The 26,202-nt window shown below is 48.9% G+C and overlaps 1 protein-coding gene across 2 annotated transcripts in view; it reads left to right on the plus strand.

Annotated features, from left to right (window-relative positions):
* The window catches only part of ZNF536 (zinc finger protein 536), a 228,023-nt gene extending 202,821 nt beyond the window's left edge, over window positions 1–25,202 (plus strand). For both annotated transcript variants that reach the window (XM_088027160.1, XM_028123669.1), the window contains one exon: window positions 24,958–25,202. In XM_088027160.1, coding sequence (XP_087883286.1) covers window positions 24,958–25,202 — 245 coding nt within the window. The remainder of the gene's footprint in view (window positions 1–24,957) is intronic.
* Window positions 25,203–26,202: the final 1,000 nt, after the last annotated feature.

Genomic DNA, 26,202 nt, shown 5'->3' on the forward strand with positions numbered 1-26,202 from the left:
GCCTGTCCTCTAGGTGGCACGAGAGACCACCTTTAAGGCTGCAATAAAAGGTTGAAAGCCAGGGCTCGGGGAATTTCCCCCCCCCCCCCCCCCGCCCCCGGCTTTGGCTGCAGAAGAGGATAATGAATTTCAGCATTGGAACAATAGTTTCTGCCTAATATCAAATGATGTGAAAGGGTGGAGAAGAATTGGGTCAAATTGTATGTGATTTGGCCATGAGCTCTAAGTAATCTCCATTCTAATAAGAAATTTGAAAGACCTTCCAGGCTTAATATCCTCCCAAATAATTTGTTTGGAGTTCAAGGAGTATTACAGCGCTAGAGCCTTTTTCTTTCTTTCTTTTTCTTTCTTTCTTTCTTTCTTTCTTTCTTTCTTTCTTTCTTTCTTTCTTTCTTTCTTTCTTTCTTTCTTTCTTTCTTTCTTTTTATATAATTGTGGAAATGTTCTGTTTTCATTTTGAAAACCTCTGCTATTTAATTTCTAGTGGCTGCCAGCCCACCTAGTCTGGGACCAGGAGGCAAAGCTAAGTGGACTTTCTGCTCATTTCCTCTCCATGTTTTCTACCCGTCTTTCTTTCTGTCAATACTTAGCACTGAGAATTGAAAACTGAATGTCCCTGGAAAGGGGAAAGCAATTGCTCCGCTAAATATCTTTTCAAAGACACGATCTTTCTAATGAAGGAACCAGAGAAGCAGGTGGTCACAACCCATGATCACCACAGACCGGTGGTGGATTTTCCAGGACGTTTGGAAGATGAAAAAAATCCACTCAGTTGTCGCCTACCCCACTGCAGCCTGTCCCATAACTCCTTCAACAGGCGGGGGCTGTACCTCGGACACATATGACTAAGATTTCCTGTCAGTGGACAGAGCTCGGGTAATTAGAGCAATGTGGAATCCATGCTTTTATTTCTACCTCATTCAACTTAATAATTCATACCTTTAACACTGCTCTTTTTTTTTGATACAGTAACACCACCTTGTAGCATATTACATATATATATTTTCCCCTAAGAATATCTCACTTTAGAAATCCTCTTGAAACATTGTTTATCTTTTCTGTCCTGCACTGGATCAGACCACAAATAAAAGAACCATGTGCTGACCCAAGACCAAGCCTGATCCACATGTGCATAAAACCACTGATGCACAGACCGCTTCCAAAGACAATAAATCGAATTTCCACAGATTAATGGAGGAGGTTTTGGTAAATATGTTCATTCTACCTGAACATGCGCAATGCTCGTTTCCACTTCAGGACGACGTCGTGGTGCTGGAAAGGTTAAAACCATGCGCATGAACTGTATTCCTGGGACTTCATTTTTAAAGGCTTGGCTTTGGCTGGCTTTCATGCTTTATCCTACCTAGCTATGGCTTGGTTCAGTCGGTTCGCATTAAAGGGTCTGCATGTGAACTCGGAAATCTTTCGCTGGTGGTGAGGGAGAGGGCTGTTGGCTTCATAGGATGACCTCATAAGGGCTGATTGATGAGGTAGGAGAGCCATGTGCCGCAGCTGAGACCTGACCTCACCGACCAGCAAAGCGGTCCTCGCCCAGCCTGCGAGGGTAGATGTGGCTGCGCCCTCTTTATGTCTGGGACACTCCAACTGGGCCTCCGGGGGCCAGTGATGGTTTTGGTGCTGCTTCTAGGGGGTTACGTGTGGATACAGGGCAGGTCTCAATTACGGCTACTCAGGCCACACAAATTGATTTTATTTAACACTTCCACCCTCTGATTAGCCCACCAGATTGGACTCAACACCTCCCTTGTATTCCCTAAGCGCCCCACTCCTTGGCGCACTTAGATCGCTTTGTGGAGGAGTTTCACCAGGTCCTCAGAAAGAGTTGGGTAAAACTGCAAAGAGGAAGGAGTACCTCCCATCTGATCCCCGGGGCCACTGAGCTCTGGGCTCTGAGGGCCGGCCCTGCACCTCAGTTTCCCATACTTTGCCCTACTCCCCCAGGGAAGAGGCAACAGCCTGATGGAACGCTTTGGAGCCAGCCTCTTGGAAGCGCCATCACCTGCCCTCACTGGGCAGCCCCATCTGAGCTGCTGAAAATACCAGTTGGGCAGAGAAGTCCCGGACATCTGGGGGCTCTTCCGACGGAGCAGTGTTTTTATTTGTGTGTGTCGGGCGTGTGCGCACACGCTCACATACACAAGACTCCCCGCTGCTTTGTGGGGAAATCAAACTCTAGGATCCCCACCCGGTTTGGCTCTTTGCGAACGGGAACTTGCAGTGGCCTGGAGACCACATCGAGGTAGAGAGGGCGGGCAGCCAGGAGTGGGGAGGCAGGGAGCACACGCAGGGGTCAAGTTAGGATTTGAAATAATAAATGTGGGGGGAAATCATGGCTTGCCCGGACCTCCAGCTTCAGTCTGGGATTTGTCCATATGACAGAATCTGTCACTACCGTGCTGTAGAGTCAAGGACTGGCTTGGTGGAAATGCAGCCCGGGGGAACGGGGGATGCAGCCCGGGCACCAGGCAGCACAGCCCTCAACCTCCATCACCGGCTGGGGCCCTGTCACCCCCGCCACCTGCCGCACGGTCCTGCCATTCTGCTGAGTTCCCAAGTCACTCTGCCGCCCGGAACATCATTTGTTTTTCTTTGTTCGGAAGACACGCTACATGAGCATTTGTGTGAGGCCATCTGTATCTTTACAAAGACATGATGGGGCAGGGTGGGGAATGTGTGGGTGCTTGAGCCCCCGGCCTGTGGCTGTGCGCTGGCCAGAGAAAGTTTCTCCGCGCGGGGATTCCTGATCCCCAGGTCCGCCGCGAAGGGGCCTGCCAACTTCCCTCCCAGTTCGCTCTCCCATTTCCCCAGCCTCTGCGTTTCCTCCTGCTGGTTCCTCCCCTCCTCAGCATTACTCGCACTACTCGCTGGCTGGCAGACTTCTAGAAGATCATTTTGGGAGGGAGTGTGAGCTGTCTCCAGCAGCCCATCCTGCAGCCTCCCCACCAACTCCCAGGAAACCCCCCCTTCAATTTTTATTTATTTATATATTTATTTATTTTTTATTTTTTGGAAAGGGCCAACTCTTTAATTTTCCTGAAGGTGGCAGTGAAAGAAAAAAAATGACCGCCTTTGAAGATTTGGGAATTCTATTACAAAACAGATGGAGCTGCGAGTGCCCCCGTTGTCCCGTGTGCCCAGGAGCGCTGACAATGGAAAGCACAGCCCCACAAGGTGGTGTCCACCTGGGGCCGGTGGCCTCCCCAGGCACCGTCGCGCACCGGCCCGGCGCTCAGTGACCGGCGACTCCGCCAGCCAGCCTCCCCCTTCTCCCTCTTAGTCCCTCACCGAGATAATTGAGGATCATAATGCTGGGGAAGGAGCTCAGCGGCTCCCGCGGGCTGTCAGGTATCTGCTCGTGTCTTCATGTCATCCGTCAGCATTGAGCCCCTCTGTCATCTCTCCTCAGCCTTCAGCGTCGCGCTCTCTCCTCGTGTTCATTATCTCGGCTCAGACCGGCCCTCCCCCCGCTCCCCCCCGTCCAGTAAATGCATCTTTGTGCAACTCTCAGTCTCCGATTATGAATCGATGATCATGTGGTATAAGAGAGATAGATGGCTTTTAGTTCCATCTTGTCTCCCCTAATTGTAAAATATTAGTTACATTACACTGTGTCTTTTGATTAATGGAACTTATTTGGAGTAGCCTATCCGAACCCTCCCCCTTCTAAAGTCCTCCACTGACTTTTGAGAATTGAGTGATTTCACTTAAAGCAGACAAATAGGCCCTTCAGCGAGGAGATAGTGAGGCTGTGATACTGTGGGCAAAGACAGGCTCCACAGACTGAGTGGTGGATTCTGGAGAAAGGCTTCCTTCCCGCCGGCCGGGCAAACACTGGGCTGCTAATACATGCCGACTCGGGAACTTCTTGCTCTTCTTCATTTCACCCCCTTTTTGGCAGCCCTAGCCCAGCTCGCTGACTTGCAAAACAGGATGTGAAACAAAATTGAATTAAAATTAAATAAATTGCAGATTGCCACATTCCCACATTTGGCTTGCGAGGAGCCAGTCAAATGTGAACTTTGATGAATTTGAGCTCTCGCTACGTCGGGCTCCGTCCTCCGGCACAGGGCCGCGTGTCAAAGGCGCCTGTATCTGACCTGCCAAGATGATTGTCCTTTAATGCAGAATCTATCTTCGTGGGCATTATTTACTTAAATATGTCCGTTGATAAAGTCCTTGCCATACAAAAGGGAAGTCAGTGGCTAAATCCCTTATTATAAAGAATCACTTTCTACCTTTCAGCGTAAATTCAAGGACAATTTCACTTTCAACCTATCAGCTCAATTAAGAAGGTCTATTTACTGTCCATGTGTATAATGTCTGTATCTCAGGGAGATGGGAAAATTGACTTCATAAACTCATAAAAAAGGTACCTCAGATTAGGAATTCTCAAATGCATTTTGATAGGGGTGCTTTCAGGACACATGATTTATAAAATGCATGCAGATATTTACATCTATTTCTGTAGGATACGCTTAGTATTTTATTCTGACCTTTGGATTTTTATTTTTACTTTTATTTGCATGATTCTTGTAGACACTGACTATTATGTATTTTCTGGGGACATGCTATTTCATTTAATGTACTAGAGCCAGAAGATTGATTTTATTATGTGTATAGGAAGCTGGTAATGTTTTACTTTATTTTTTTTTTTTTAAGAGCATAACAATGTGTTTATGACTGCCAGGAAAAGTGAAGGCAGCAAAACAACCATGCCTGAGCATAAAATTCATTCTGAAGATTAGATGCCCAGAAACATGTAGATCAAAGATTGGAGGGCTGTGGCCAGGCCACTTCAGCCTGCCTCTTAGGTCCCTGTTCTGGTCTGCACAGGTTCCTGGCAGGTACCTGGAGAACCAACGTCCACGTTGGCTCTGGGTCAGTAACACATGGACCCAAACTGCTGTTTCCTGTCACCCAAGCCTAGGTTTTGGATTTTATTTATTTGGTTTTTATGTGTGTTTTGAGTCCTGGCTTTGGCAAAAGTGCATGCTGGAGGACTCTTTGTTCTGAGTATCAAGGGACTTTTTAAAATGTCAGCAGAGTTTGGGCTGTTGTGTCTAATAAACCTCCTTACGGCTTAAGATGCACTGTCTCCAAATTTTCATCAGCAGCATCACTCACCGAGTTATGCACATCCATCATATTTTGAGAGTATTTTATAGAATATTCTTACTACAGCATGTGAATGCATATTGACAATTGTTGGCACTTTTATATATTCCACGATACACATTTATCTGTTATGGATCCATAATACCAAATGTGTAGTAAAAAGCTATATCAAAAGGCAGTTATCCCACGTGCATAAAACGCTTTCACTTGGTCGCTTTAATTTTCTTACTACAGCTTCCGAAACCCCGACTTCATCCTGATGGACTTCAATATTTCATTTAAGTACAGGATGGGCCTGAGAGGGGGTGATGGTGTTTCTAAGGGAGTAACAGCTCTGGTTCTTGTCTAGGCGAAGCCCCGAGTTGTGGCTAGGGATCAGCGTGTGAGTCCCAGTGCATAACCCTGGCCGCCCACCTCTTACTCCCTCCGCTTGGAGATGTGTCTTTCCCCGGGGATGGGATGGAGAGAAGGCAGGCAAAGCCTTCAGGGACCCGACCTCTGCTGAATAACAGCAGCTGACGTGAATGGTCATAGCAGTGGGCAATGTTGACACACCCCGCGCCGGGCTCTGTGCTAAACTCTTGGTGTGTGTCGCCCCACTGGACCTGGACACTCTATCTGAGCAGGGTGCTAGATTAGCCCCTTTGACAGATGAATAAACTGAAGCTCTGGAGAGATGCTGGGGCTTGCCCAAGGCCATGAGGCTGTTAAGTGCTGAAGTTAGGACTGCCTGCCTCCGAAACCTGAGCTCTTCTTGTTCCCTGCACCTGTCTCTGTGTGTTTGGAGTAACTTTGGGCTCTCGCTGAATGCTCAATAGCATCCTGTTGATTTTAAGATTCAATGAGATGGTGATCCATGTCCAATCCCTGACACATCGTAAGGGCTGAAATGCCGAAAACGTGTGTGTGTGTGAGGGGCTGGCGATGTGAGAGAGAAACAGAAACTGTTTCCTTCTGGGGTGGAGGGCTTCCTCATTTCTTCTTTCCCTTCCCAGTTTTCCAAACTGTTTTTGGGAGGGGAGGGAGTTTGGAAGCTCAGTCATTTGGGTAAGCTTCGGATTGGTTGTGGTTATTGGGATAATGTCATTGTCAGATAGCAAATAGAAATCCGGAGAGTCCCTCTAAAAGTAAGACAGCCGGGGGCCCTGGGAGTGGCGTGGGCACCATGCCTGTTCGGAGTGTCCGGCAGGAACGGGGCTCACCAGGCCTTGCGTGACTCCCTGAGACCACGTCCCCGTATGTGTCCCGTAGCATAATGTGTCAGCCAATTACAAATGGGGCACGTGTGGAAGAGAAGAACATGATGGTAATACTGGTAGGAGGGAAAGGAAAAGGAAAAAGAGGCACACAGGCTTGTTCCTCAGGGCTGCAAGGAGCAGAATCTGGTTTTGTTGCTAGATACCAGGAAGTGAAAAATCTCAACGTGGCTTGTCGTTTGGCATCATGTATTTTAAAAAATAAAATAAACATCTGGTTGTTTGAATGCAAGTGAGACTCCCCTCTTTGCTTCCCCGCCCCCCCTAATTTCAGCCAAGCTGTGTGTGTAAACACAGTCTTAATTGATATCAGGTTAGGGGAGTCTGGAGAACAAGCTGCAATTCAGAACACGGGATGGACCCAGACCTCTCCAGAAATCCAACAATAGGAGCTTACTGTCCGATCACCTACTGTGTTCAGGGCTTTGTCAGGTGGGGGCTAGGAGCAAATACCAGCCACACTGGCCAGAGTTGGTCCCGAGGAGTCCGTGGATGGGGAGAGGGAGGCCCTGTGCAGGGCCCGAGGCAGGGCCCTGTCCTGCCACGGAGTGTGGGGAAACTGGGCCTGCTGGAGCTGGCCGGGGGCTCCAGGGAGGAGCTACCCAAAAAGGGACTAGAACCTGGATAATTAAGCTTTGCGATGGATTTGGTAATGAAGCCTGATTTAGTTCTCATTCAGCTCCAGCCTTCCTCTCTGTATAACGACACATCTATTTTGAGACTCAGGAAAGAAATGCTTCAATTTGCAAAGTAAATGTTTGTTTGGTTGTTTATTAATAATCATGTAAAGTAATCCATTGGATTCTTTGGCACTAAATGGCTGCCTCTTGGGCCTCACCCTTACAGCAGGATCCTGGGGTTCTTTGGTGGTTCAGAGAGGCATCTGGAACCAGACCACCTGGCCCCCCAGTGCCAGCTGGCCACGTCCTGCTTCAGCCGGCTTCACTACCCGCCGGCATGCCCTTTGGTTTCCCAGACTCGGAAGCGGGAGGACCTACTCACAGGGCCTAGGGAGGACTCAAGGAGTGGTAAAGCCCCTGCACATAACCAGAGGTCCCAGGCTTAAAACAAAGGGGTAAGGGACGTCTGATAAAAAAAAGCACTCACTTCAAACAAAAACTGTATATATATATATATATATGATAGTTGGTCCTTTTTTTCCTTCCATTTTAGTAAATCATTTTAGAAGGAATTTTGTAGCATGAGTAAAAAGATACTGGCTAATTATTATGAGTTGTTTATGGCCTGGGATCAGCAAGAAAGGTAAAGGAACATGTTTTTAGGGGAGTAGAAGACTGGAGGTGGGGGGGAGGGAGATCCATTTGTGTGTAGTCTAAATGCCTCCGGAACAAAATCTAGAATACCTTCCAAAAGCAAACCAACCAGCTGACCATCCTGCTGAATAGGCAGAGACGTTCAGGATCTCTCTGCTCAGGAGTCCACACCCCCCTCCCTCCTGGCTTACTCCCTGCTCAGACACATGGGAAAGGAGACAGACTTTGCATCTGGGCCAGTTGTCCCAAAATGTCTGTGGCCCGGAGTGCAGTGGCGGTGGGGGTGAGGACCCAGGGGAGGGGGCGAGCCCACCCGTGCCTGGATCCCAGGCTACGTGTAATAGGAAGATCCTGATAATAAAAATCTACATGTCACAGAGACATTCCTCAACTGTTAGCAATCAGTTTTGGGGGTGGGGGGCGAGGGGGCTGAGAAATACCAAAAGACATCAAAGAGGGTCTCACTCCCAGCCTCTGCCCTGTTTCAAGGCTCCGTAATTTGGGAAGGTTGTGCGCTAAATAATTCGTGAGCCTCCAAACACGCAGGTTATTGTTTGTGGACAGATGGTGTATCGCGTTTTATCGCTTTTCCTTCTGTGGGTCCTCATATGTGGGACTGATGTGCATTCTGAAGTCTTTGTCTCCTTCTAAAATCTCTAATCTGAAACAGACAATCAAGCACAGAGGCAGGGCTTCGGAAGGCATAATCAGAGTTTTAAAAGCAAAGCGGGGGGGTGGGGAACGCCAGAAATCCAACTGCAGTTATGAGGCAGATGTGTTTGCAGAGAATATGCGAGGTTATTAGGGTTTTAAAAGTGGACCGGTGTAAGGGGTCCCGGAGCGCAGAGGGAGAGGCAGAGCCGGGCAGCGGCTGCTGCCGGTCCCCGGGAGCTGCCGGGCATCCCCCCAACTGCTGCGTGGAGCCCTGGGCCGAGCCCCCACCTTGCCTCCGGAGCTGGGGGTCTTTGTCCCCACAGGCGGCCGTGGCAGGGCCTGGGAGGCCCAATCTTGGCGCGGTGGCTGCCCTTAAGAGTTAAATCATGTTGATATACAGGAAGGAAATGAAATAGACGAACTCACTCCTCTTTTCTTCCTACGGATTTTTCTTTTTTATTCTGAAGATAGAATTACTGTTTGTAAGCATCTGAAAGTCATTAGAGGCCCTGCAGTCTGTCAGGTGCCGACGCAAGGAACTGCTGAAACCAAACGGGGGCCTGCACCGAGGGCTGGGAATTTGTCATGTGCTGATGAGCAGTTATAATAATATATGAGCAAATCACAAGCATTCTGCAAATTAATCAAATTTTTTTCCCCCCTTCTCCCTTGTCTCTGGGAGAGTGGCTTTGCAGGCAGACGTAGGTGAAGCAGTTTTACTCACAGATGGTCGCTCTGGCATCAGATGGAATTTATATAACAGTAATTCTGATTTCCTGCCAAAGTAGCAGCAAACACACCAGGGAGATTGTAGAAGGCGAGTCATGTGGTTTTGCTGAGGTTGTTGTGGGAAGTTTAAGGGGGGAAATCTCAAATTTTCCTCTTTGCCTTTACTGTTTTTGCCTGAAGGGCCAGAAACGGAACGCCATTCTGCCATGGGCGAAATCCGTCACATCTTTCCTTGTGACTCGTCTGAAAGTGCTTCGCAGCTGTCGGGGCTGCTGGTGGTGACCGAGCCCCAGGACTCCTGATCCTCACCGGCGCCTTACAAGATCGGAGGGGGGGCAGGTTCACAAGGTGGTCGCCCCGGCGCTGGCAAGAGGCTGGGCAGGCGCCTCCAGGCGGGGCCCCACGCGCACTTACCCTCCCGCTCCCCACAGCCGGGCGAAACCTGCAAGGGCTTTTCCTTTCAAGTGTTTTATTAAATGAAGAGTCTAACAACGCTCACTTTAATTACACACGGGCTCCGTTTATAATTCCTCTGGATTTATTCAAGTAGTTGAAAACGATAGAGCGGTGATAACAATGATCATCTTGGTTTAGCGGCTCAGAAACCTGGGAGTATGCTGGTGTGTAAGTGTGTGTGTGTGTGTGCGCACAGGCGTGCACAGCATGGGTATGCCCCGGGGTCCCCAGAAGGTCTCCCCATGCTCGGACACCCCTTGCCCCCACCCCACCCAACGCTCGCCCTCTCCCTTTGGAGGCTGTGCCTTGCACAGGACGAAGAGGCCCAGTAGCTGACACGCTTCGGGGGCCACACCTTGAGGGACCTGTGCTCACCACAAGGTGCCTTTGCCCTGTGGTGAGGAAAATGATATCAAGATGGCGTGTGTATACTGCATTATGCAACGAAGTCTTGCTGCTTGTGGGCTTTTTCTTTTTCTTCTTTTTTTTTTTTTCCTAATGTAAAGCCCTGCCCATTTGTTTTGGTTTACGTGACTACAGAGAAATAAGTGGATTAGACAGAAACTTTAGCATGCTTCATTGCAGCTGGGTGCCGACATCTGTCATTCCTCAGCCATATTCTGGATCATGCCAGCAAGAGAAAGCAAAGTCTGACACCTTTGATTTTAGAGAGAGCCTTTTATAGGGGGGAAAAAGAGAAGAAAGGAGTAGCATTTCTTTTGTGACTTCATAAGAAAAGCCACCGCTCTTCTAAGCTGCTTTATTTATTTTACTTTATTTTATTTATGTATTTATTTATTTATTTATTCATTTAATTTTATTTTATTTTTGGCATGTGACAATGTTCGCGGCAGTCAGAGAGAGCCCAATGTTGGAAAGTTTATGCTTCCATCTCTCCTTACTTTGTAATTTTCTATTGTTCACACTACCAATTTGTAGAATTGGGTGTGATAAAAAGTAGCTATTTAAAATATATCCAGAGTGCCCATCTATATGGATATATACTGTGGGTATGGATTGCGGGTGTCTGATTCCTTTATGAAAAGAGAGATGTGTGATTCTCTCTCACACATAAACTCACATTAATACGAAGCAAGAGCACTGAAATTTTATGCAATATGAGTGTTCCCGCTACCCTCTTTTTGGTGAGATTTTCTGCGCCCATGTGAGCCCCCCCAAACCATATGACCGCCCCCCACCGAGAAATGTACTAATGTTTTTATGAAGAGGAGTGTGGGTAGTGAATTATCCACAGATAACCTTGGATACCAGCTTTTAGTGGCTTGGACGTCTGTTACTGTGCAATGTTTGCGTGGGGTGGTTTTGCAGGGACGCCCCTCCCCCCACGTCTACACCGTGCATAGCACACCCTTGGCACATGCCAAGTTACAATATTGGCCCCCCTCCCATATTTAAATTGTACAATAAAACAGAAACTACAATTAAGCCCTGATGGGTTCATTTTAAGCGACACAATGGAAAACAGGAAACGATTGAACCAGCAGAGACCACCCACTTGTTTATTTCGCGGGGCGTGTACAGGAATGCAGCTCACAAAGACCTCACCGAGGGCCCCCGCCCCGCCCCCAGAGGTGAGGCACTGGGTGTGTTGGGCACGGACAAGACAGGACAAAGCAGAGAACGAGGACTCTGAGGCTCATGGTGCCAGGAGGTGGATGATGCCAAGAGTGAGGTGGGCCCAAGGGTGAACCATGGCTAACCCCCCAGGGGGTGGGAGGGGGCGGCCACTGGGACCTGGGTCTGACCGGCTGCCTCTGGGAGGATCTTGCCAGAACTTCTGACTTTTCAAGATAAACTGGAAATCCATGTTTTTACATGAAATCTCTTTGTTTTCCCTCATAGTGTTGAGGACAAAAAATAAATACGTGTGCCACCAGCTTGTGATCTCTGAGGGAGGTGAAAGAGTGTCCATCCAGGGTCCTGATGGAATCCACGGAGCTGCCACCTGGGCTCTGGGGGCTCTAGGTCAGGTTGGGTGGTGACAGGTTGTGTGGGTTGGGGGCTCTAAGTCAGGTTGGGTGGGTCAGGTTGGGTGGTGATATCACAGTCACACAGGAAGTGGGAATGGCATTGCTGAGGACCTGGGGAGGAGAGGGTATGGTTCAGGGAGCTCTGATTGATGGGGAGACTGAGCTCCCCCGAAAGCAAGACAGGAAAATGCACAACCACCCAATGACCCAAAGTGTGCCCGAAAATGGCCGAGCCCTCCTGTGCCCTCCTTGAGCGCACAGAATGGGAGGGGAGTGCAGCGGCCTGGACTGGAGTCCCCAGGGGTCTCCAGGGCACGGAGCACTTAGATTTTCCTGGGGAGGAGAGCAGCAGAATAGGGGCAGGGCTTCCCAGGTAAGGAGCACAACCCAGGGGAGGGGTCTAGGGGGGTCACCTGTCAGGAGGGGTGGCTCATACTGGTGACGGACACTAAGCAGGGTGAAGGGGAGCAAAGTCGAGATATGCGCACTCCTCACAAGACCAGAAACAGAGGCAAGCCTGTTCAAGATCAGGGCTGCCCATGCCAGGGGTCCCCAGGCCCCCATGAAGGTGAGAAAATGGGGCTGGACACAGGGGTCACCCACCCAAGGCTGGGGCCCAAGCCCTTCCTAAGTGGCTGCTCAAGGGGAACAACCCCAGAACCCCTTATCCAGCCCCTATTCTGTGCAGAGCCACAGGAGTTTCCTGTCTCCCCAGAGAAGGGAGAGACCCTCCAAGCCTGTGCCACGGGAAGCCATTAGTGGGCAGTGCCCGATGAACAAAATTAAGCGCCTAATTGTGCGGAGTCTTTGAAAAGTGCCGGTGGGGGCTCTGCCGGCTGGGTCCTCAGAAAGGCTTCTAGGAGGGGTTGGAGCTTTGGTGGGTCTGACTGGGAGGAATCTGGGGGCTGCAGTGGGCGAATTCCTTGTGGGGATGGCAGTGAGTATTAAGCAAGAAAGTGTTGCAAGCTGGAAAGCCAGGCTAAGGAGCAAGATGCTGTGGTAGGAAATAGGGAGTCACCGAACGTTGGAGAGTGGGGGTGGACACATGTACAGACAGGATGTGGGGACCGGCTTGCTGTGAGTGGTGCACCTGTTGCCTTTCTGTCTTTCTGACGTCCTTCGTCTGCCCCAAGAGTCCTCACTGTTGTTCTGGGCTGGGCTGTGGGTGCCAGAGGTGGGTCACATGGAGTCACTGCTGTTGCTAAGTTTGCTAAACTCCTTAGGTCTCTACTGCCCATCTTGTTGCCACGGGGACTTGAGATAACTGTATCTAGCCCAATATCCCCAAGGAGGGAAGACATGGATGCAAGAGGGTAAGGAGGTACCGCACGGGTGAATCCTAGGAGCCCTCCCATCTTCACCATCTCTCGAGTACCACCTTAATCATTTCACTTAAGATTTTATTAAAAACTTAAAAAAAAAAAACCCTCTAGCTTTATTTTAGCAAGACTATCCAACTTTGATCCACTGGGTTTTTTTTTTCTAAGGCTGTTTGTTACCTTAAATCGCGGTTAGCTTGGTTCCATGGAAAACCACCTGCAGGAGCGCTGTGTTCCAACTCCTGCACCCACCCTCCACCGGGAAATGCCGGGAGACCAGAGGGTAGCAGGAGGGGGTGCGTTTGCTGTGTGACCTGGGCCAAGCTGCCAGCCCCTTTGTTCCTGGCTCCTGCTTTGCACTGAGGGCAGTGTCTGCTCTCTTTGGTCTCCTGTAGCATCTTTCAAGATGAAATCGTTCACCCAGAGACAAAGACTGGGCATGGTTAGAGTCTTACTATATTACACATCTAAAAATCTCCGAAAAAGGAAAGTAAGTTCATCGACCCTTTGAAGGTTATTTAATGATAAACATAAATGCTTTCATAAAATCCGGGGAGTGATTTAAGATCCCGGATCAATAGTTGCCTGTGAGTGCCCGAGGCCTGCGCTTCGGGCTGTGTCTCCTGCCCACCCAGGCAGGCTGGTGGCTTGGCCAAGCCGAGCGCAGAGCCTGCTGGGGTTGGGGGGGGCGGGCAAACACATCCACATGGTTTAAGGCAAAATCTGCATGGCAGTGGCCAGAGCCTGGGCGTGAAGTTGCTGAGGAAGGGACTACGTTGAGGCCATGGGGAAGGAAGGGCAGGACGCTCCTGAGTCTCATCCTTCTTGGGTGGGGGGAGGTGGAGTGGGTGCAGAACTGGAAGGATCTGGAAGACTCCTATACCCTCTGCCAGACACGCTTCTCTGCAGATGCCTTCTGGAGGCCAGCCTCCCTTTCTGAGCTCTCCTGCTAACTGAACTCGAATCTGATGCTGCAGAGAGGCGGCAAGATGCAGTGGGTTGGGCCCTGGCTGCAGGCTCAGAGGGAGCTGCTGCAAAACTGGGTTCTGACTCTCTCGGGCTTCGGGGCCCCGACAAACCTGCAGCCCCTCAGGGCCTCGGCGTCCTCAGCTAACAGGTGGAGACCCTGACACCTGCCCTCAGCATTGTCACTGGAATGGTGATCCTCCTTCAAGGCTGCCCCAGCACGGGCATGTCACAAAGCAGGTCCTTCGATATGGAGGGGATCCTGATTTACTGTGTCTTTACCTGCCACACGTGGTGGCACTCGGTGTCTTACAGGCCTCCGCTCCTCTAATCCTCACATCAACACTGCCCGGGAACTCTGTTATGCTCATTTTATAGATGAAAAATGTGAGATCTGGAAAGGTCAGATAGCTGGTCCAAGATCTCGAAACCACGGAGACAGATAAGGTTTGAATCCAGGCTTCGGACTAGAGAGTCCGCACCCTTCCCCACTGTGCGTGAGTCACAGCGATGCTGCCTCCGAGCAGGGGCAGGACTGGGGTTAGTGTTCCAGTCCTTTCTGCCTCCCTACACACCCTGGGTGCAGGCCCGGCCGGGTGCTCCAGTTCCCACCCCCCCCACTGCTGGACACTCTTAGCTGTGGCCCCCTCCTGATCTGGGGCGCTGTGCTGTCTCTGTCCCTTGAAAATCAACCAACTTCACCTTTTAAGAAACTTTTTAAATAAAATTTTTATTTTAACATAGATTTAGAATTGAGAAAATGTTGCATGGATAGTACAGAAAATTCTCCTATGGTGCTCATTTCCCTCTATTGTCAGCATCTTCCATTAGTAGGGTACATTTGTTACAATTACTGACTCAATGTTGATACACTATTATTAAGTAAGGTCCCTATTTTATTCAGATTTCCTTTGTTTTTACCTAATGTCCCTTTGCTATTCCAGGACCCCACCAAGGGCACCACTTTACATCTAAGTTGTTATGTCTCCTGAGGTGCCTCTTGGCTGTGACAGTTTCTCAGGGTTTCCTTGTTTTGGATGACCTCGGCAGTTTTGAGGAATATTTTGTTGAATGTCTCTCACTTGGGATTTCTCATGGTTAGACTTGGGTTGTGGGTTTCTGGGCAGAAGACCACAGAGGTGAAGTGGCTTCCCATTGTATCAAATAAGGGCACTGCCATCACTCGGACCATGGTGACCCGGCTAAGGTTGTGTTTGTCAGGTGTCTGCCCTGGGAAGTCGGTCTTTTCCCCATTCCACACTGTGTTCTTCCTGGGCACTTCCCTGGGAAGGAAGTAACCACACAGCCCACATGAAGGAGCAGGAGTTATATTCCACCTCTTAAGTGGAGACTTCATAAAGCCTGTGAAATGCATGGGGCATTTGTCTGTCCTTTTCCATGTACTTAGAGATTTAATCGTTTAGTTATGTCAATATGACTTGTGGATGCTTGTTGATACTTTGGTTTATAATCTGATACTATGTCATTCACTTTGTTGCTAAAATTGTTGCAGCTCTGGCCACTGGGAGCTCTTTCACTTGGCTCCCTGCTACTTTGACATACCCCCATCAATGCATGGCATTTGGAGCAATTTCTTACTTTCTGGCAAAAGAGGCTCCAGGACCATTTTATCTATTTCCCGTTTCAGCCCTAGATTCAGCCATTTCCACAAGCAGCCTTGGTTCCTTTTGTTGAGAATGGTACTAAAAATCAAGTCTGGGTGCTAAATGTGCTTGCTGCCCCTGGGATGTCATGGGTTCTCGGCACGCTCAGCAGACAGAACAAGGAAACATAAGTGTGTCTACTAACCGGGTTCTCGGCGTGCTCAGCAGACAGAACAAGGAAACATAAGTGTGTCTACTAACCCCTGCATATACTCAGATCTGCATTACAGATATTGAACTATACACCAGTTCACACTGACTGGCGTCTCCAATCCATTACCACATGGATCAAAATTCACTTTTTAAAATAGTGAAATATTTTTTGGTAGTGCTTTAAATTAAAACCCAAATCACAGGAAATTTGAAACCTAAAATTATCTATACTAAGGATATTCTGAAGTGTTTTAGCATCTTTGATTAGATGGATGAATATTTTTTTGAAAACTGAAAACATAAATTATGCACCTGATTAGAACCATTCTTGCCTATTTGGAATTAGGGAAATTATATATATATATGTGTGTGTGTGTGTGTGTGTGTGTGTGTGTGTGTGTGTGTGTGTGTGTGTGTATAATGTGTGCAACTGAGAAAGTAGCTCTTTCTGTTGGCTCGGTGTGTGTATGTATATTTCTACCCATCTCATTGCCTCTGTTGAGCCTATTAACCTGGAAGGATGGCCAGGGTCCTGGGCAGGAGCCCTTCCAATTGGCAGCTTCAGGATTAGCCGCAGACACTCAGAGGGAGCAGCAGGGAAGGGCCAGGTGGAGACCAGACCACCGGCCTGAGGCCTGCCCCACCAGAGAGTGTGCTGGTACCCCCACACCTGGATTCCTCCCAGGTCTGCAGGTCCACTTATGGGGGCTGTGTTTCTAACATAGACATAGAGGTGGGACCATTTTCTTAACTACCAGTGTGTATCTTGCAAATGTCCCTAGTTTCAAGGAATGCAAAGGGCTCTCCAGCTGGGGTGCAATAGAAGAAGTGGTGTTGCTCAGGTTCCCTCTTGGTACCCCTCAGAGGTGGTGCTTTCCAAACCTCCTGGCCCTGTGCATAGGAGCTGCCTTTGAGGGCTACTCTTCCCCACCTCACCAGCTGGCCCCTTCTAGAAAACCGTGCCATAAAATGTGGCTGTGGGAGACCCTCCTGGGGGTCTGACAAATACTCCATAATCCTGTGCTCCTAAGAAGAAGGTATTTCAGAAAGGACAATGGGAGTGTCTCCTGGTGAGTCAGCCATGGGTTTGCTGCAGGCGGCTTTCTTGGGGTCGTCGCCCACCCAGGATGCAAATGGGTTGTGGCCGGGGCTGATCTAGAAGTCATGGCAGCAATGTTCCTCTTCATTTACCCACACGCCAACTTTTCCCATTTATTTCAATGGACAATAAAAGGGCCCTGTGTGATTGATCTGGAAGTCTGCCCCGGTATGAGAGGTGACTCTGCAGTGTGAGGACACAGGGGATGGCCCATGTCTCTGTGCCCGCCTGGGGCCAGGGACCCTACTCCCTACCGCTTACACACGTGACCCTGTTCTGGACCCTCTTCCTCATTTTGACCATGTACCATGATCCGTGGATGCCCTTGTTCCAATGTCCAGAATTGTGCCTCTGTCAACATATGTAGACCCTGCCTCTGGCCAAACAGCTCATGGGTCCTTCCTCAAGAATGTTCTTCCTTTCCCAGGACCCTTTTGGGGCCTGTCCTCTGTGCCATCTTTTTGACTGGAAACTGGAGCCTGGCTCAAAGCAGCTGGATGTCCTTGCCTCATAAAACCTTGGCTTCTTCCTCCTCCTGCTGGAGACGGTGTCCACTAGGTTGTGTGGCCAGTCACTCAGCTTCTACTGGGTGGGCATTGTGTCAGGCATGCAGAGAAGATGCCCTTCCCATCCTCGTGGCGCTGAAAGTCCTGTGTCATTCCCACAGCAATCTGCTCGGGGTAATGTATGCAGTAGGTACTCAATGTGTGCTCGTGGAAGTGGGCTGGGTTCCAGGAGTTGTGTGATGGAAGCTTGGAGTCCTGTGGCTTGGTGACAGCCATGTGTGCAATGCCTGGCTTTGGTAGGTGTCTCGAGGCCACAGTGGTGCCTGTTGTCCCTAAGGGGGGTGGCATGTGACAGGAGTGATATCCCATACACACGCATTATAGTGCACGCCCTTCCAGGGTGTTCATAGACTCTCTCCTGGAACATCCTGGGTCCTGATCAAAGATAGCTCTGTGTGGAGACTCTTCCAACGAGTGATTGGCAGGAGGGAACAGAGGTGAGCGTGAGCGTCTGTTGTGAGCATGGGACGAGGTGAGTGTCTGTTGTGAGACAGCCCTGAGGTTGGATTCCTGGTCAGAAACTAGCTAGCTGCATAGCCCTATGCAGGGCTTGGGAAAATTCTTTACTCTCCCTGAGCCTGGTTATCCTATCTGTAAAATGGGAAGACTTCTCGCTAGCACATCTCCCTACTGGCGACTGTGAGGACAATTGACACAATTCCTATAAATGTACCCTGATGAATTGTCCCAAAACCAAACACCGGAGGTTGGCCGCTAACTCCTCCAACCCCTCCGTTCTGCCATCCCACACCAGAGGAGAAACCATCAGTTTGGAAAGTCTGGAGGCTCCGTGGATGCAGCCCCATCTCTGCCCACAAGTGTGGAGCTGTAATTAATGGATGGTCCCCCAAGGGGAGGCATTTTCCTCTCCCCCTTAGTACAGAGAAAGAGCAGATATTTCCATCGTAGCAAGTAAGAAAAATATCTCGTTTCCCCACTTTTGTTATAAACAATGTACGACTTGCTTTCTCCTTACTCCTCTTGACCCTCCACACTGTATACATATTTATATATTATTCATAGTGGATTAAAAATGAATGTGCTCTTTACCACGGCTCTACGGCGCAGTGACAATACAAATTAATGTATGATGTACTTACTTTTCACATGGCAGTGATGGGAAATGTTGATGGCCTCAAAGTGAGAGGTGGAGAGAGGGGAGTGCAGTGGGGTGGGCAGTGGGGGGCACCCATCTGGCCGCACGCCCAGGGCCCGGGCTACAGACAGGGATCGGGGCTGCACTCAGTCAGCTGTGTTGCTGCAGAGCTGGAAAGGCCTCCCTACTTTCCTTCTCCCATGGAAGGAGGGCCAAGCTCCCCAGTGGATCCTGTGAGCCTGGCCCCTGTCCGGCTCCCTCACTGGGCTTCACCTCCATCACTGTGCCCTGCTCCCAGACCCCTGCACTGATCCCAGGCTTCCTATCCCCCCCGTGCCTGGGGTCAAGCCTGTCCCTCTGTCTGGAGGAGGGCTTCCCTCCCTTTCTTTCTCCTGACTGCCTCTCATTCTTTCTTCCATCCATCCATCCATGCATCCATCCATCCCTTCCTTTACTTAAAAAATACTTCCTGGATATCTGTGATGTGCCAAGCACTGTGCTAGGTAGTGACAAATGGCAATAATCCAAAGTCACAAAAAACAAAACCCCACAGCCCCTGCACCGTGGAGCCGACCATCCAGCGGGGAAGATAGACATAATTGTGTATTTGTTCAGCTACTGTTGTTGGAAACTCCCCTGCAGATTTTGCCCTGATGGCCTTCACCACCCCATGGTGAGTCTGGGTCATTGGGCCTCCTCCTTGAGGCAGAGGCAGGTGTACTAGAGGAGACAACTACAGTACTTAGATGAAGTAGGGGCAGAGAGCATTTCAGATTAGGGAACGAGAAAGGATGGAGCAAAAATCCTGTGGCAGGAAAGAGTATGAAGCATTTGGAGAGCAGAGAGAGTCCTGTATGCAGAAGGCAGCAAACTCTGGGGAGGAGTTGAGGGTGAAGACAGTGGAAGGCTATAGAGGGGCTCACGTTCCTCTGGGTTGAGCTCTTAGAACCCCCCAGTCGCCTCTACTCTATCACAACCCACATTGCCTGAAAGCGGTGTTTCTGATCTAGCCCTTGACTAGAATAGTATCCTCTAGATGGGGAGATGGTTCTGGCATGCAGTCCGACCCAAAGCCCATCCTCACCTCCACTTGCTGACCTCCCTCCAAGCGAAATGAAACTGTTAACAACTTGTTCCTTTGGTCTCTGAAGGCCTTCCAGTTTCCCAAAGCTCCGGTTCAAGGGCAGATGCCTGGAGGAGAGACAATGTCGTAAGCTCTCACCGAAGCCCCCCCACCCCCACCCCCGAGGCAGAGAGCACACAGCGATGATGCAGGAGACCCTGCTCTATCAGTACCTTGATGAAGAACAGAGCCCGGAGGCCCCTGACCCAGCTTAGATGAGCTGCCAGATGACAGCAGTGAGAACAGTAAGCAGGACAGTGACAGACAGCTGACATTTCTATAGCTCTGGATTTTTTCCGCACTTGACGCAGGATTCCCTGCCATGCTCACAACATCCTATGGTGGGAGTATTAGCATCGCTGCTCCCCTGCCTCTGTTTTCAAGGCGTGGGAACTGAAGCCCTGAGAGATCCCATTCCTCACTCTGGGCCAGACACAGAGGAAACTCAAGTTTGGGTTAAGTAGACTGCCCACCTCTCAAGGGAGGAAGCTATGCTTTGAACCCAAGCTCCTGGTGAGACTCCTGCTGCCTAGTGTGTGGCAGGAGGACACCTGAGAGCAAAGCAAAACTACCAAGCCAGAAGAGCTCCCTGACTTCCTCTTGGCCAAAGGCTGCCCTGGAGTGCAGTGCTTCTCAGTGGGGTTACACTGGACAGAGGCCGCCGTCTCCATGCTGGTTGCTAATGGGGAAGCTTATTCTGTCTTAGAAATTGATGAACCTTAGCACATTCATGGCCACCTGCAGACCCAGGTGCATCGCCGACTCTATCTCCAGGCTACCAAGGTGGTGTGGCTGGTTTTCATCTCACTCAAAAGGGATGGATGGAAGTTTGCAGAGTTCAAAGCTCACCAAGGGGTGGCCCTGTCACCCTGAGGGCTGCATCAGCTTCTCCTCTGGGAATGGGATGACCTGCTTCCATCTGGAGGTCGGATTTCCCCGCAAGCCCCACCTCCACCTCAGGCAGGACAGCAGAAGCTTGAAGCAGGCTTCCATGGGCCCCTCCTGCTGCTTCTACCTGCAGATGGATCCCTTCTTGGTCACAAATATTTGGAACACCACAGCTAACTATTCCTGGGAGTTCTCAGATTTGGGGTTTGTTCTGAAGTCCTTGCTTATGATCTCTGGCCAAAAGCTAACAGACCTCAACATCACTGCATTTGTCACAGTTGCCCGGGGCTTCAAGTATACAAATAGCGTAGAGAAATTTGAACTGCTTCATCCAGGTTTAGCTGGACTCAGAGATGTATCAGGTTTCAAAAGTGCTTTGCATAACAATAGCTTTCTGTTTGGAAGTAAATGTTCCCATCACCAAAGGACAGACCTTTCACTTAAATTTGATCCTGGTGAGACTGCCTTCTTCTGGACCTTTCAGCAAGCCACTCAGAAGGGGGTGTTGTGTGTATGTGTATGTGTATCCTGTAAGCACATATTGCAATCACGGTTCTTGTAAAGATTTCAGAGAATTAGGGTGTCTGAGTACTTTATATCCGGTGGAAATTTGTTTTAAATTCAAACCGTCCAGATTTACTGTATCTTAACTTTCTCGTCTTGCCATAAAGCTCTAATACAAGGATCACATACAAAACTCTGTGTAAAGGACTATGGAGCGTTTCAGGATCTTCAGGTGTTCGGGATCTTCAGGTACTACCATCATTACCTACAATGCTTCTATCTACAAAGTATATTGCAAGATCAGGATTGATTATGATTCCAATATCGTACAGACTTCCTCCTACAAATGTACACACGCAGTGTTCTATATGTTTACATATAGATTTCCGTCTCACCTAAGTTAAAATGCAAACGAATTCAGTACTCATTTCTTGATCACTGTTGTATCCAACTATGCCTGGATTATAGTACCTCTTTGACTCTACCAAGACCTAGAGACTCAGAGATAGCCATAGGTTAAAATCATGACTAATATTTTAAAAATCAATTGGTGGGAAAAATGCCCTTGGTGCTTTGATGCCAAATTGGCCATTCACAAAGGCTTTTATTGTGAATAAAGGTGATGTTCGAGGTTCTCCACTGGGCTTGCCAAGATGCATGTCGCATGGCTCCCCTGTGGTACAATTTGCAGAGAGGGTGGCTTCCAAAAGTTGTAGCATAGAATTCATACAGAAATGTATTATTCGTAATGATGATAGATAATATAATAAACAGCCTTGACAGCAGGGCAGGAACAGTGGAAGAACAGAAGACCCACTTTGAATCCTGGGGACCGGAGGTGGGTTTATTAAACAAGATGACGGTTTGGCCATCTTGCTTCATACTTGGGCTAGACTCTTTGGATCATGGTGCCAAGAGTTCTGGTTTTATTTTTTATTTTCATTTATTTATTATTCGGAGTTCTTAACTCCAGAGACTTGTCAGACTGTGGTGATAGTGTCCGTCAGTGACTTACCTCCATATGATACATAGATTGTGAGCCATGGTAATTGGCATAGTGAGCAGCCACATTGCTGTCCGTGGTGGCAAGTCAGAAGATGCAGTCTATTCCTGAGAAGATATTTCTGAGAAACTTTCAAAACATTTCTTAGGCTTCCTGAGAACTGGTATCTCAGTTCTTCTCAGGTTCTTTGGATGACCTTCAATTAGTTCCTATGTCTCTAGCTATAGATTTGGGCTGTCTTTTCTCCTGCTCAGGAGCTGCTCCTGCAGAGTAACCCTGAATCCTCTCTCACCGAGCCCTGGGCTAGTAGTTTGGTGTCTACAGGGACGAACAACCTCTTGAGCTGGGTGGTTGAGTCTTGCAATCTGCCTGAAACGCGCTGATTCTCAGCTTAGGACTGACTTAGGTCCACTATTACGGCAGAGAGAATGGTTGTTCCTGTCCCACTTGCCACTCACTGGCACCCGGATTCTCCCCTTTTGTCTGTGCCTTAACTCCGATGTGATGAAGAATAGGGCCTCTTACATTCTTTCTAAAACTCTTGAATCCACATTAGAAATAGGCTCGGTTCTCCTTCCCCACTAGCGCATGGCCTTCCCTGTCATCTGTGGGCAAAGTGACCGAGCCTTAAGGGTGGTACCGGGTAGCAGGAAGGCAGGAGGGGAATGACGCTGGTGAATCTTTCTCTCACCTGACACTCAGGTCCAGGTCCCTCCTGCTGACTGGTGGTACTCTTCTGGCTGTGGTAGGCTGCGCAGAAGGGCCAACAGCAAGTGTACTTTTCTTGGGTTTTGTTTATTCTTCGCTCCAAAGTCCACAGATTTGCAAATTGGCTTCTGGCAAGTGGGAAAGTTGATCAAATTCAGCCTTGTGTTAGATGCAACAATGGAAACAAAAGAAGCAGAAATGCTATCCAAAAATCTATAATACCTTCAAGAAAAGGCAAGGTGAAGGAATAAGATAATGCTTCAATTCCAGAAAGAGTTCATGCCTGTTTGCTCTGTGCCAGGTAGTGGGGCTTGGCACCAATGATACTAAGATGGCTCTGCTTCCTGCCAGGAGCCCACAGCCAATCAAGGGGACCGATACACAGTGGCCCACAAAAGCAGCATCCCAGTTGGGCAGAACCTTGAAAGAAGAGAGAGAATGGAAATGGTACTTCAGGGAGAGGGTCACACAGCAAGCACATGGAGACCCTGCAGAGTGAAGCCTTCTTGCAGAGACCACGAATGGTTTGGTTTGGTGTGGACAGCTGGAGAGAGGGAGGATGATCCAGAGGAGACTGGTGAGGTGACTGGGACTGGACTTGAAGGTCCTGATGATTTCTCAGAGCGTCGGTGGCCCTCAGAGACTCGAGGCAAGGAAATTATAGCTGTCGTCCTGTGTTTGGAGCCCGCTCTGGTATTCCTGGGTAGGCTGGGCTGCAGGTGGGACACCTGGGAAGCTCGAAACCCTCCTGCAGGCTGCCGTGTTCATAGTCTGGGCAAGAGCTGGGACACAACGGACCAGCCTCTGAAGGGGGGATGGGAAGGAGGAAGATTCAGTAGGTGGGAGAGATTCATCCCTGCAGACCATTTGGCTAGGAGGGAAGAAAGAGAGTGCTCTCCATAAACCCACTAAGAAAGAAGGAAGGATCGGGCACTGTGCGCCATATGAAGTGAAAGTGAGCTTCAGCTCCAAATGTTTGGTTGGGTTCCAGTGTCGCAGGAACAAGACTGTTTTGCTAAGTAGATACACAGGACTTCTGCAATTACTGTTCTAGAAAAAGTGCTGAATACGCTGTTTGGATGTCTCCTGGTATAAATGGTTGTGCCCATTTATTTACTTGTTTATTTTTTTGAGCAAATGAAACCCAGCCCTGGGCCCTGACCTCTCTGGGTGCTGGGTGGGACAGCACTTATGGGCTTCCAGGAATGGCACATCAACAGCTTCTGAGCATCAGGGGGGAATGCAATTGTTCTATTAGAACTTCCCAAACCAGATGCTTTCCTGGTTCCTCAAGATGGCAGAAATGTGTGCGTGTCTGCTCAAGCATGGAGGACTATGTGGATTTCCACAAGAATCCGTCTTCTGTTCTGATTGAGACATGTCTAGAAAAATTTTATGCCAAAGTTTACAAGAATCTAAACTTCTTTAAAACCTACTGGCCTTGGCCATTTGGAGATTTTGGTTCCTGCCAGACGTCTTCTACAGTCTTCTCTTGAAACGCTGAGGTTCTACAAATTCCAAGAGCTTAGCACTTCCAGCCCTGCCCCAGAGCAAGGCACGGGGCACATCCTTCCCTCAGCCCAATGCAAACACGCACTCCCTCTCACACGCCCATGCTCCGGTTGCTTATCTGTAAAGGGTTGATGGGCAGATAAGAAAGTGAACTGGCTTAGTGCTGAGACCTGAGTCAGGATCCCAGGTGGAGGGATTTATGGCTTTTCTGTGTGTGTAGAATCGGGATCAGCAAAGCACGCTCCAGGGGTCAAATCCCTCTCCTGTCTGTTTTTGTACAGCCTGGGAGCTGAGAATGGTTTCTACATTTTAAACGGTTGGGGGGCTGGGAAGCAAGGAAGAAGAACTATTTTATCTCTCAGGAAACTCATACGAAATTCAGATTTCAGCGTCTAAAAGAAAGAGTTTTGAATTTCATCAATAAAACATTGGAAATTTATTTCCTCTCTTGTCATAGAGGTACCTACATAATATCTTTGATTTTGTGTCTTGGCCTGCAAAGCCTAAAATATTGGCTATCTAACATTTTATAGAAAAAGTACCTAGGTGTTGGGAACATTGTCTTCTGTCACCCAGAAAGCCTGCATTAAAACTCTCCCTAGGATGGGAAGATCTTACACATTCCCGGCCAAGTTTATTATTAGTCGGTAACTTATTATTTCTCCAAGTAACTATTTGTCCAAATATATTGACTACTTTTCTGTCCTTTGCTAATTTGATTTTTGCACAGTAAGTGCAATCATAATATTGAGACTCTTGGTAGTAATGATGATGTCTTCTGAGCCATGGGGGCGGGGGGGGGGGGGGGGGGGAGGGTCCCGCATGCAGCAGAGCTGACCTGCCACTCTTTGTGTCCGCAGGTCACAGGCCTTTTCAGTGCCGATACTGTCCCTACAGTGCCTCTCAGAAGGGGAACCTGAAGACCCACGTCCTCTGCGTCCATCGTATGCCTTTTGACAACAGTCAGTATCCCGACCGCCGGTTCAAACGCTCCAGAGTCGACTCGGAGGCTTCTGGGAATTTCGAAGACCCCACAGCTGTCAAGGCGGGGAGCTCAGCAGAGCTAACAGAGGAGGGCTGCAAAGCCCAGGAGGAGCGTAACTGAGCAAACTGACCTGTATATTGCAATATTATTTTACACAGTTTTAAGATTATGCATCTGGTAAAAGAGTTTGCTAACTGCATTCCAATGGGGGAAAAAAATCATGTACAACCCCCCCCACTAGTGTATAGAACATTTAAAAATTTAAAAAAGATATCTATATATATATATTAAAAAAACACAAAAAATTAAAAAAAAAAACAACAAAAAAACAAAAACAAATCCCCAGCCCTTGAAAATGGCTGCTAAACTGTTACCCGGCAACAAGTACTTCTAAACAATGCAGGTGGAAGACAAGTGATTTCCGAAAGGCTTGGGTCCTCCAAGCTGGAGAAAGCTGGGGGCCCCTTCCAACTCTTAAGTCGTCTTGGTCCCCCAGTCATGCTCTTAACTGAAAAATGATACCATCTAAATGATTTAGTGTTGCCTTGAAGATGGAGGGGCTGTGTTTTCATTGTGGAAAACACCCCCATGATCCGCCACCAGCTGCTGCCATCAGCGCCCCCCCCGCCCCCCCCCGCCCGCCCATGAGATGTGCTGAGAGGCAGCCGCGGTGCCAGTCAGGCTGGAGCGGTCACTGCAGAGAAAATCAATTCACGTGGTGTCCCAACTGCACTCGCGGAGAAATCCTAGCCCGCCGCCTGCGCCCCGGCTGCCCGGCGCTGCCAGGATTGCCATCTTACACGTGCATTTTTAAAAAACACACAGCCAAATGAATCCATGGTCAGGAATTATCTGCAGACAGATGCCCATTGCAGGTTTGATGAGTAATTCCTCTTTTTAGATCAAATTGTTGTATTGAGGGAAATGCTTTTCTTTTCTCCGTTGTCTTTTTTTTTCCCCCGATGAAAAAGAAGTTGCCACTAAAATAATAATAATAATAATAATAATAATAATAATAATAATTAGGGATACATGATATAAAATGTTGTTTAAGAAAACTAGCCAACCCTATCCATAGAAGGTGCTGGTGAGAAATGGAAATTCATGTCATAATAGAAAG

The sequence above is a fragment of the Eumetopias jubatus genome, unplaced genomic scaffold (genome assembly GCF_037043125.1).
Source record: "Eumetopias jubatus isolate StellerSeaLion01/CBP00866 unplaced genomic scaffold, mEumJub1_p1.0 scaffold_10, whole genome shotgun sequence".
Classification (NCBI taxonomy): Eukaryota; Metazoa; Chordata; class Mammalia; order Carnivora; family Otariidae; genus Eumetopias; species Eumetopias jubatus.